This window comes from Gossypium hirsutum, chromosome D07, assembly GCF_007990345.1.
Source record: "Gossypium hirsutum isolate 1008001.06 chromosome D07, Gossypium_hirsutum_v2.1, whole genome shotgun sequence".
Lineage (NCBI taxonomy): Eukaryota > Viridiplantae > Streptophyta > Magnoliopsida > Malvales > Malvaceae > Gossypium > Gossypium hirsutum.
The window spans coordinates 2858783-2871545 of NC_053443.1; the positions used below are offsets into that span (position 1 = coordinate 2858783).

At 30.4% G+C, this 12763-nt stretch overlaps 1 protein-coding gene across 1 annotated transcript; it reads right to left on the bottom strand.

Annotated features, from left to right (window-relative positions):
- Nucleotides 1-775: 775 nt before the first annotated feature.
- Nucleotides 776-1415, bottom strand: LOC107956587 (16.9 kDa class I heat shock protein 2). Its single transcript, XM_016892197.2, has one exon. It carries the CDS (start codon nucleotides 1413-1415, stop codon nucleotides 939-941), a length of 477 nt encoding a protein of 158 aa, XP_016747686.1. The 3' UTR covers nucleotides 776-938.
- Between the last annotated feature and the right edge of the window lie 11348 nt (nucleotides 1416-12763).

Genomic DNA, 12763 nt, shown 5'->3' on the forward strand with positions numbered 1-12763 from the left:
TTGAACTTACATTATCTAATAAATCACTCCAAAATAGATATAAAAATTAACATTTATTAATTTTGTTGACGTGACATCCATGTGATAGTCTACATGTATGTCATGTTAGCAATTAACTAATTTTTTCTAAAGTAAAAAATTATTTATTTAATAATTTATTTTTATATTTTTTTTTGAATTTTTAAACTTTTAGAAAATTAATTAATTACCGGCATGACATTCAGGTGGCAATCCATGTGTATATCATGTTAATAAAGTTAACGATTAACTTTTACATTCATTTTGGATGCAAGTTTAAGAGTTAAAAGAGACGAAAAATTAAATGAAAAACTAAAATAATTTTTTTTCTAAAATTAAAATGCCAAATAAATTATTATGCCATCAATATTTATGTGTTTCATTATTTTAGCTTTTATTTTTTTATTTTTTTAAGTTTAAGCTGGCTTCTAACATTTTAATAAAATTCAAATCTTATTATAAAATTACTGATTAAAAGATTAAATTTATTTTATAGTTTCTTAAAATTAGTTTTTTAATTTGAAAGTTTTTATATTTTAATACTTTATAATGTTTATAAAATTAATATTTTAATTAGTATTTTCAAATAAGATTTGGCTCACTTTGAAAAATTAAAAATTAAACATTAAATAATTCAAAAAAATAAAAATTTATATTATATCGTTTTTCTAATTAAGCTTAATCTAAATAGCTTATTATCTCAAACTAAACTGAAAATGGAAATAAATTTAATCAAGATGTGAAGTGAAACCTGAAACCTTAAAATGGAGCTGAAAATCAAGCCAACTTTTTACAAACTCTAATAGTCTTTAATTACACACCTACTACTCTATTATTATTATTACTAAATCAAATAAATTTGTTGAAAAAATAATTTACAAGGCAAACACACAGTACAATAGAACATATTCCCAACTTGTTCAAGCTTTGCAGCATAAGAAACGACCAAGTCCTTTAGAAGGTTGAGTTTCTGATATCTCAATCTCCATCTTCTTCCTCTCCTCTTTACCCTTTACGTTTACTTCATCATTGATTTTAGGTATTACGAGAACAAGCACACCATCACGCATTGAAGCCTTCATCTCATCAGCTTTCCCATTTGGGGGCACACGGAATTGCCTGTTAAAGTTGCCACCACCACCCCATCTTTCTCTACAATGCCACCGCCACTTCCCTCCTTTCTCCTCTTCGTCGGCATCTTCTTTTCTTTCCGCACTGATACAAACAATACTTCCTTGATGGATTTGTAGCTTCACGTCCTCTTTTTTGAGCCCGGGAAGATCGATCTCGAACACATGGGAGTCGGGAGTTTCTTTCCAGTTCATCGGAGGCGCCCACAATAAACCTTGGAAAGGATCAAAGATGTTGCTTTGGTTTAAGACTTGCAGCAGAGACATTTTCGATGTTGTGTTGTATGATGTTAGACTTTAGAGGTTATATATACTGTAGGTTTTTGATAGGAAAGAGTGTTCTTGAAATTTCTGGAGCTAGATAAAGAGATCATTGTAGAATGTTGGAGAGATTTTTCTTTGTCAACGATTCACTTTATTATTATTTAAAAAAATAAGGTGAAATAAATTAGGTTTATTTTTAAATTTGGAAAAATTAGTTCCCCTGTTTTAATTTATCAAAGTTAATCTAGTTGTTTTTAATAATTTTTGCTTAAAACTTAATTTTCGAGATTAAATTTTAATAAATTAAACTAAAAGAGCTAATTTTTTAACTTTTCTAAAGTAAAGAAATGTAAATGAGAATTATACCATCGAATTAATAGGGAAAAGATTGCATGAATAATGACGTCACGTTGTCTATATCTATTTTCCAATAGTTTAATGTCAATCAAATCTAAATGACAATCTTGAAATTCAGAATGAAATTGTTGATATAATATTAAACTATTGGAAAGAGATAATATATTTGTTTCATGCAATCTTTTCTCCGAATTAATATGTGGAGGAAGTTTCTGGGATAAACTGGACCCTTTTATCTAATAATCGATAGTTACTGAAATATTTTCTTTTCAATTTTATTGAGATCCTGTTTAAACAACACCAAATGGAAAACAAAATTGGTTTAACTCTGTAATTTTTAAATTTTTGAAATTTATTTTTTTTATTTTAAATTTCAAAAATTTAATTATTTTATTTGTCTAATTTAAAAATTAAAGTTTAATTATATCACTGTTAATAGAATTCATTTAAATTTGAATACGTGTTCTAAGATTCAAAGATATGAATAAAAAGTAAAGGTTAAATTGTGTTATTAGTTTATGTATTTTATGAAAGTTGTAAATTTAGTCTTTATATTTTTTTAAATTTTAAAATTTCAATCATCACCAAATTATAATTATTAAATTCATTAAATTAAATTATGCTATTTTCAAAATATGATGCAGCAAACATATTATAATATGTGCTGTCGAAACCTCTTTTTTGAGATCGACTTATATTTTAAAAACGAAAATGTGAGTCGTCACCAATCCTTTTTATGAGGTGTGATCGGATCACCTCGTAATTTGATTACTTTAATAAAAGGTTTGATTTATTAAAACAATAATTTTTTTGGTCTACAAAATTCAAGAAATGGGTTCGGGAGTCAGTTACGCACGAGGAATGATTAGCACCCTTATTACGCCCAAAATTGGTACCTAATTGATTACTTGATGTCTTAATGTCGAAAATTAAAAATTTGAAGAGAATTTAAAATGCGATCTGTAATACCCCCTACCCGTATTCGTCGCTGGAATAGGGTACAAGGCATTACCAGATTTTACCGAATAATTTTTTTGTTATTACGAGTTAAATACTATTCATTTATCGAAACATGTCATGACGTCCCTTGGATGGGCCTCTGAGGCCCAAAACATACATCGGGACCAAACCGAGATTAAATCGAAACCATAAGAAATTTTTTTCGCAAAATCCCAAAGTCTTTTTTTTTTATGAACTCAATATAACCCCTTTATAAATATATAATCTTCCCTCCAATTTTAAACTGAAACCAATCCAACACAACCAATCCATTTCAACATATTTTCAAGATAGATTTAACATATTCATAAGAGAACCTCATCATATACCAAAACCAAAATTTGTTAGCCATACCAATGGCTAACCATACATTCATTTCACATTAGCATTTACTTTACTAGCTTATACATGAGGTTGATAGTGTGATACGTCTCCGACCAAATCCAACCTCCGAGCTCTTAACACTACAACACAGGGGAAAAGAAAACAAGGTACGCACTTTGTGCTTAGTAAGCTCATGTAACAAGAATTATACTTACCTAATATTTTCAATACAATGCAATAAACATTCATACATCCATTCAATGCATTATTCCCTTAACATGCACAAACTCAACATTCAAGTTAGTTCAATAATTTTTATGTATCAATAATATTTATACCATGATTGATGAGCTCATCAATACCATGATTTCCATTTCCTTGTTATTTTTCCATATTTATCCCTTTGAACTACTTGGAATTTCGATGGATTTTCAAGGGTACACCTAAGTGTACAAATTCGGGTCCGTCAATTCATATTCATGTGTGCACATTTCCATTTCAGAGAGCACACTCCTGCGAACCTCATCCTTATAGCGGGATTACCAGTCCAGGCTAAATCCCCTATAATATAAACTCATAGAGTATTGTCGGGATTACTAGTCCAGGCTAAATCCCCTGCAATGACAATTACTCTAATGAGCTTGGATCTGAATTACCAGTCCAAGCTAAATTCAGACCCTAATTCGGATTACCCGTCCGGCTAAATCCATTTTCCACATATTCTTCGGGAGGGCTATATCATAATAGGATCACCCATCCGGGCTAGATCCTTTTTACCGTCAATTCCTTTTCAGAGATCCATCGAATTTTCCTTCCATTCAACCCAGATTTCTTCCCCTTTTTATCAAATATATCAATGTTTCATCAATTTTCATATAATGAACATTCAAATCATATTCACATCAATAACAAACATTTCAAGCATTTAAGAATATAATTCAAGTTACATGAACTTACATCGATACTTGTTCGTATGCAAAAATATACTAATCTCGAACTTTTTCTTTTCCTCGATCTAGCTTCGTATTTGAATTTTCTGGATTTAAATAAAAAAATTTAATCATAAAATTTAATACATTTCATGTTCACATGTAACATTCTCTATAATCCCATTATTATTTATAGTTCATTCAGAGCTGTCTCATTGAGTCATAGTCACTAAATTATTTATATCTTGAGCTACGGAAATCCAAATTAAGATCCACTAATTTTCCCTGAAATTAGACTCACATACCTTCTTACCATAAAATTTTCAGAATTTTTGGTTTAGTCAATAAGTACAGTTTATTCTTTAAAGTCATCCCTATTTTTCTGTGTGACAGTTTTGACCATTCTTCACTAAAAATTAATTATCTCTTCTTACAGGATTTGGATGATGTTCTCGTTTGTTTGTTTTGAAAATAGACTAATTAATAATTTTAAACATATAAATTTGAGCCCCTAATTATTTTTCTCCAATTTTTTTTATGATTTTCCAAAGTCAGAACAGGGGAACCCGAAATCATTCTGACCTTGTCTCACAAAACCTATTATATCTCATGATTTACAATCTCATTGCTTACATCGTTTCTTCTATAAGAAACTAGACTCAATAAGCTTTAATTTCATTTTTATTCATCCTCTAATTAAATTTCCACAATTTATGGTGATTTTTCAAATTTAACCTACTGCTGCTGTCCAAAACTGTTTTAGTGCATGATGTTAATTACCATTTTTCCCCTAAGCTTTCAATAAATGATAATTTCGTCCCTGCTCAATTAACCTCTCAATTGAGATGATTTTTTTTTCTCAATTAGCACTTTATTACATCACTTTAAACTAATTTATAACCTTTTGAAATCAGAATTTTAGCACTAGACTTTGATTCCAAACTTTTTCATAATTAGGTCCTACAAATCAATTTCTATTGAAATTACCTAATAAAATCATCTCATAAACAAATTAAAGCTTCAATTTTCATGCTATTTCATCATAAAATTCCAGCTCATATTCATAGAAACTTCTAATTTCATTCATAAAATCAAAAACTAATGAATTTAGTAATAGGACCTAGTTGTAAAAGTCTTAGAAACACAAAAATTACAAGAAAAAGGCAAGGCTTAACTCACTTGGTGCAAAAATTATGAAATACCAGCTTTAATAAACCCTTAGGACGTTTTTGGCTGATGATAATGAAGAAAATATGAAGAGAATTCTATATATTACAAGTTGGTCCCATTTGTATTTTAGTAAATTTTGTTATTTTCTCATTTTGCCCTTATTTCACCAATTCTCCTGATTTTTCTCAGCTTATGCAGCCCAAAATATCTCTTATGTCCCTCTTCATTTAACAATTGAGCTATTTAATCCTTCTAGTAACTTTTACACCCTTTTCAATTTAGTCATTTTCACTTAATTAACTACCCAAACATAGAAATTTTCTAACGAAATTCTACTACCATATTACTAACACTTCATAAATGTTTATAAAAATATTTCCGACTCTTTTTTATGAGATCGAGGTCTCGATACCTTGTTTTTACCCAATTTCTTCAATAATTTCTTTTTCTAACTAACCACTAAATCGGTAAAATTTTTCTATCGATATTTTCATACGATTTTCCTATCATATCAATATCCATGCAAAAATATTAAAATAAATTTCTCTTTAAATAGGATTTGTGGTTACGAAACCACTGTTCCGATAACCTTGAATTTAGGCCATTACACGATCACTTCGTGTTAAGATATTTTAATAAAAAAGGCTTTATTCCGAATTAATCGAGAAGAAGGATCTTGCCCTGTGAGTTAGGACATGACACCTTTAGTTTTCGAAAATCAAAATAATCGATGTTTAAATCGTTACTTAAATCTTGTTTTTATATTTTTGAAATGGATATTCGATTATTTCGGTTTTAGAAAGAAGCCATACTCCGTAAGTTAGGAACACGACTTTTCTAATTCTAAAAGTAATGAATATTTCCACGATTTAAAAATTTTACCTTTTTTATTTATCGTGCAAAAACAAACAAACATAATACTTAAAATGGTATGCATTTTACTTATTTGGGCATAATATACACATGGATAATTGCTTAAACTTAATGTATGATATGGTGATAGTGAAATAATATAAGATGACCATGTGGGTAGAACATTTATATTAGAATAGCAAATAACAAATAAATGGATAAATACTATAGTAATAATAATGTAAATATGGCAATAATAAGAATATTAATTCATGGCATTAATAACAAAACAAATAAAGTAACTTTGAAATAAAAAAAATAAAAAAATGAAAGGGAAGTATAAGTAATATCAAGTTTAAATATTTAAAAAAATAATAGAATAATAAATAAATAAATAGGCAAAACAAATAATATTAAATTTAAGTATTTAAAAAGTAAAAGAATAAATAAAATAAGTAATATTACATTTAAGTATACGAGAAATATACTAAAAAAATAAAAAAAAATGATGACAATATACACAAATAAAAGGAATATAAACAATAATTTTTTAGATATATGATAAAGAATGAGGAAATAATAAATAAGTAGATAAATATAAAAGAAAATAGTTTAATAAAGATTAAAAATAAAGGGTTAAATCAAAATTTAAATGAAATTAAGCACATAAATAAAATAAATAAATAGACTAATAAGGACTTGTTAGGATCGTCCCGATTAAGCAACGAACAAGTAAAAATAGTAGAAGAAATTGAGAAGATGAACACACAAATTTAACGTGGAAAAACCCCTCAAAAGAGGATAAAAAACCACGGGCAAAGATAATTTTACTATAATGGCAAAAGAATGAAGAGTACAAAAGATGGAGATAAAAACTAAACCCCGAAAACCCGAAAAACAAAGAACCCTCAAACGTAAACACAAAATTCTCTGAATGTGTTATGAGTTCTAATCTAATGGGTGTCTCTTAATTCTAAGATTGTAAAGGAGCCTATTTATAGGCTAAATTAGTAAGTCAAATAAACTATACTAATAAATGCTAAATATATTATACTAATAATACTAAATCTTCTAGAAAGAAAATATATTTTTGTTTAACTTGACTTGCAAGCAATCTCTTAGAATTTGGGTCACACAATTCTAACAATCTCCACCTTGACACAAATTCTTTCAATGCCATCTTTGCCAAAACCCGCTACGGGCCTATCTTGAACTATGCAGGGAATTAACTGAGTCGAATCTATGCTTAGAAGCTGGAAGACTTCTAGCCTTCGACTTGTGCACTGCCAAATCAAAACTAACCCGGGTCTGATTTTCACGAATACAGTGCCCTAACTTTTCAAAACCTGCATCCAAAAGAGAACCTCTCTTCAACGGAACGGTCATACCTTTTTCCCTCCTATGACCAAGTTGCCTCCGCTTCAAATGAGTTGACTTTGACTCCGTAACGGACGAGGGACGTCCGATTTCACCGGTCACTGTAGAACCTTCCAGAATATAAAGACTGCCGGTTCTTTTACCTTTTAACAAAACGAGAGCTCCACGAGATACTTTAATGTCGCTCGACTCGATGTTGATTCTGCATCCTTTCAAGTCTAAAATACTCAAGGAGATGAGATTCTTTCGTAAATCAGGTACATACCTGACATCTGAGAGTGTCCTAATCGTCCCATCGTGTATCCTAATTTTAACAGTACCAATACCGATTATTTTACTAGATGAATCGTTTCCCATGTGCACAACTCCACCTTCAACTGAACTGTATGTGGAGAACCATTCTCTATTGGGACACATGTGGAAAGAACATCCTGAATCTAGGATCCACTCAGACGTAAGCTTGGAGTTATCGCTCGTTGACACTAACAAGAAATCATCACCGCCTTCATCGACCAAATTAGCACCAGCTACATCTTCTTCGTTACTCTCAGCAGCTCTTTTATTTCGCAGTTTATAACAATCTGCTTTGACGTGACCTAACTTTTTGCAATAGCGACACCTTTTGTCTCGTTTCTTTGATGCTACCAAAACGGAAGCTTGTCTATCTGCTTTGCTATTCAAATCAAACTCATTGTCGAGTTTGTCTCTACACAACAAATGACCCTTCACATCTTCGAACGAGAGTTTGTCTCTGCCATAAATCAGGGTCTCCCTGAAAGACTTGTATGAAGAGGGTAAAGAGCACAATAATAGCATAGCTTGATCTTCATCGTCAATATGAACCTCAACGTTCTTTAAATCATTTAAAAGAGTGATGAATTGACTGATGTGATCTTTAAGAAGCTCACCTTCGTTCATGCGAAACGTAAATAGACGTTGTTTCAACACTAAACGGTTAGCCAGAGACTTAGTCGCATAAAGAGTTTCTAACCTTTTCCACAAGGTGAATGAGGTATTCTCCATCAATACCTCCTGCAATACTGTATTCGCGAGGCACAACTGGATTGCAGACAAGGCCTTTTCATCAAGCTCTTCCCATTCTGTTTGATTTAGATTCTCAGGCTTTTTCCCTGTAACAACCTTTTTCAAGCCATTTTGAACTAGAATTGCCATCATCCGAACTTGCCACAGATTGAAATTTGTCTCACCATCGAACTTCTCAATTTCAAACCTTGTTGCTACCATCTCTGAACGGGCTGATCTATGAAAGTTAAACTAGCTCTGATACCACTTGTTAGGATCGTCCCGATTAAGCAACGAACAAGTAAAAATAGTAGAAGAAATTGAGAAGATGAACACACAAATTTAACGTGGAAAAACCCCTCAAAAGAGGATAAAAAACCACGGGCAAAGATAATTTTACTATAATAGCAAAAGAATGAAGAGTACAAAAGATGGAGATAAAAACTAAACCCCGAAAACCCGAAAAACAAAAAACAAAAAACCCTCAAACGTAAACACAAAATTCTCTGAATGTGTTATGAGTTCTAATCTAATGGGTGTCTCTTAATTCTAAGATTGTAAAGGAGCCTATTTATAGGCTAAATTAGTAAGTCAAATAAACTATACTAATAAATGCTAAATATATTATACTAATAAATACTAAATCTTCTAGAAAGAAAATATATTTTTGTTTAACTTGACTTGCAAGCAATCTCTTAGAATTTGGGTCACACAATTCTAACAGGACTAAAATGTAACACGCTAAAAGGGATAGGGACCGATCAAAAAAATATCTCAAATTTCCCTATGTGCATCGTTTAAAAGGACTAAAATTAAAAAAAATACTTTTATCTGTTAAAAAAAACTCGTTTAGCCCTTTTTTTTTTCTCTCAGCCTTCCCCACTCCGGCCTCGGTGCCGGCGAATTTTTGCCGCGATGGCCACCGGTCGACCTTTCGACTCCCACAGTAAAAATCACCTTTGAAGTTTTTTTGATTTTTGTATTTCGATTTATTTTTTTTATTTCCTAAAAATCCTCCTTACAATCTGGTTTTTTAGGCTCTTTTATAGTCGAATTACAACATTGTTTTTTTTCTATTTTTCTATTGTTCTTGTTGTTGTTTCTGTCCTTTTCCATTCCCTTTTTTGCAAGTACTGACACGGTCAACGGAGGGGAGAGAAGAGACGCCCTTTGCCGTTTTGGTGCAAGGTGACAGACGCGCGTCAGGCCTCAGGACAAGGAGCGCGCGGCGTGATCGAGGAGAAGCGGCAATGGGGCTAGGGTTTCTTTTGTTTTACTGAAAAATGTCTAGGTTATTGGGCCATTAGGCCATTAGGGTTTTTTTGGGCTGTTTTGGGTCTGATATTTTTTTCTGTAAATGGACTGTTTTTAATTTAGATTTTAGATTTTTTTATTTTATTTGGTTTGGTTTGGGCCCGGGCAAAAATGGCCTATTACATGTTCAATGTCATGTTCACTTGTTATTTTCATATATTACTCACATAAAATCTAGTTAATGCATTTACGTCAAGATTGGAGTTTCAAAATTCAAAAAATATAAGAACATAGAATGATCTAATTGGAGAATATGGACTAAATCTACAATTCTAAGAATAGTACATAACTAGTAATTGAATTTAATAAAATGAATTTAACTGCTATTATTTGTGTCAAGAGAAAAAATTTAAAATTCAAAAAATACAGCACTAAAATTGATCAAATCAAAGCATAAAGACTAACCAAAAGTAAACTCCAATTGATAGAAAAAAATTTAAATTTAACAAATGTCAACTAACTATATTATCAATTGGTGTTTTATTTTTATTTTTTCAAATCAAATAAGCAAAATTAATTTTAATATATATTTTTAAAATAATATGAACACAACATGAATACACGAATGTGTCAAAATATACCTAAACCAAATTATTATGTAAAATTTTATATAATTTCATAATATATTATTGAACATTATTCAGACAAATCATATAAAATATATTACTTGAGATAACTTATAAATTGAGGAAGAGTTGTCGAAATTTAATCTAAACAAACAATAATTATGCCATACATCATTCATAATATGAAGATCCTAGGAATATCTGGAACTCTCGGTTTGGTATGGGCAAGTCAGATGTAGATCACGATGGATCCAGCTCAATGAAACGAACCCATGTTCTATAACCTTAATGCTCCCACTTGGGTTACAGGCTTGCGTTACCAAGCTCAGCAAGCAGCATAACGGGAAAGTAGATATATAAAGAACTAATACGCGTTGTTTTCTATCTGTGTGGGATTGGAAACAAAAACTCTTTGCTCAACCTAAGGGTGAGTATTCGATTGAGTGAAGTCGAATCGAGTTAAAAAATTTCGAATTAATCGAGTTGACGAATCATATTTTAGCAACTGAACTCAATTTAAATTTTTCATCGAATTTTTCGAATCAAATCGGATTTTTCTAACCCCTAGCTCAACCTAAACCTCTGCTTCCCTCTTGTCCCCCTCGATAACTTCAAAGCGAATCCCATCTCCTTCAATGGGTAACTTCCTTTCCTTCCTTTTGTTAATAAAAGATGGGCATACATAGATTTAGTTGGGTCTATGTTTCAATTGAAAATTCTTCCCACCATGATACAAAAAATGCCGCCTGTTGTAGGATCGAATCTTCACAAAACCATCCAATATAGCAGTTGACCTTCTCATTACAAATCATTGCACTCGTAATTTTGTAAAAACAGATTTTGATTCGCGTGTTTGTGTAGATAAATGATTGAATTAGTTTTGGATGGATTTAAATTATAAAATTGTTTCAAAGAGATGAAGTCAGCGTCAATTTACTTGGGGTGAGTTTGAACGGGCAGTGCGTTTACCTGCGGTTAGTGTAAAAACAGCGGTGGCGGTAAGATTAGATACTGTAGCGTGAGACAAAAAGTAAGCTAAACGCACCGTACCGCACGCAATCGCCCATCCAAACCCACCCTTGATGTGTCCCATAGCTCCTATTCAAGTATGAGGATCAAATTTTAATAAATTAAACTAAAAGACCTAAATTTTCAACTTTTCAAAAGTAAAGAAATGAAAATCAGAATTATACCAACAAATTAATATGTGAAGGAAGTTTGTGGGATAAACTAGTCCCTTTTGTCCAGCAACCCATAGAGATTGACATCTTTTCTTTTCTTTTCTAACTCTGTTTTTAGTCTGTAATTTTCAGAATTTTGAATTTTAGTTTTTTACTTCTTTTAAATTTCATGAATTTAGATTTTTTTTATTTGACTGGTTTTCAAATTAAATTTAAATTTGAATATGTGGTGTTCTAATATTCAAAGATATGAATTAAGAGTAAAGGTTAAATTCTATTATTAGTTTAAGTATTTTATGAAAATTGTAAGTTTAATTTCTATATTTTTTTTTAATTTTAAAATTCCAGTCTTCGATAAATTATAATTCTTAAATTCTGTTATTTTTTAATATGTGCAATGTCATGTTTGCTTTTTATTTTTATATATTTTTCACAAAAAATTCAGTCAATGCATTAATGACGGTCGTTTGCATTAAGATTGAAATTTTACAATTCAAAAAATATAGGGACGTAGAATGATCTAATTGCATAGTATAGGTCTAGTAATTGAATTTAACCAAACGAATTTAACTGTTATCGTTTAGGCCAAGATCACAATTTCAAAATTCAAAAAGTATAAAGACTAAAATTAATCAAATTAAAATATAAAAACTAAATCCACAACTTTCATAAAGTATAATCTCTAATAACAAAATTTAACCAAAAGTCATCTATCTATATTATCAATTGGTCTTTTATTTTTTAAAATCAAATAAGCAAATGTACTAAATTCTTAAAATTAAAAATAGAAGAATTAATTTAAAAAATTTGAACAGCATATAAAATAATGGAATTATCAGCTTGCTCCTGGGATTTAGAGTTTTAATTAAATTACGATTGTTGAGTGTTTTTCTCCATTTTCTTTAAATGGTAAGGTTATATATTTATATGATATGGTTACTATTTATTGATGTCATATTCTATAATAGGTTTCGTGCATGTCAACACGTACTCTATTTTAGACATAACACGTGTTTATACGATTTCATGCGCGATTTCACGTGTGACCTCGCAGGGGAGTGTAAGTACCCTCCTGCGAGAACTTAAAATCATGCAAGCTTGATCTACGAGTTTAACATACAAACTGTGTAGAATCCGAGGATTGATAATAGTAAGTATCATAACAAGGATAAATGTAATGATTAAAACATTTTAAGTAAATAAATTTAGAGAATCGACAAAATATACTATAAATTGAGACATAAGACTAACATAGGAGA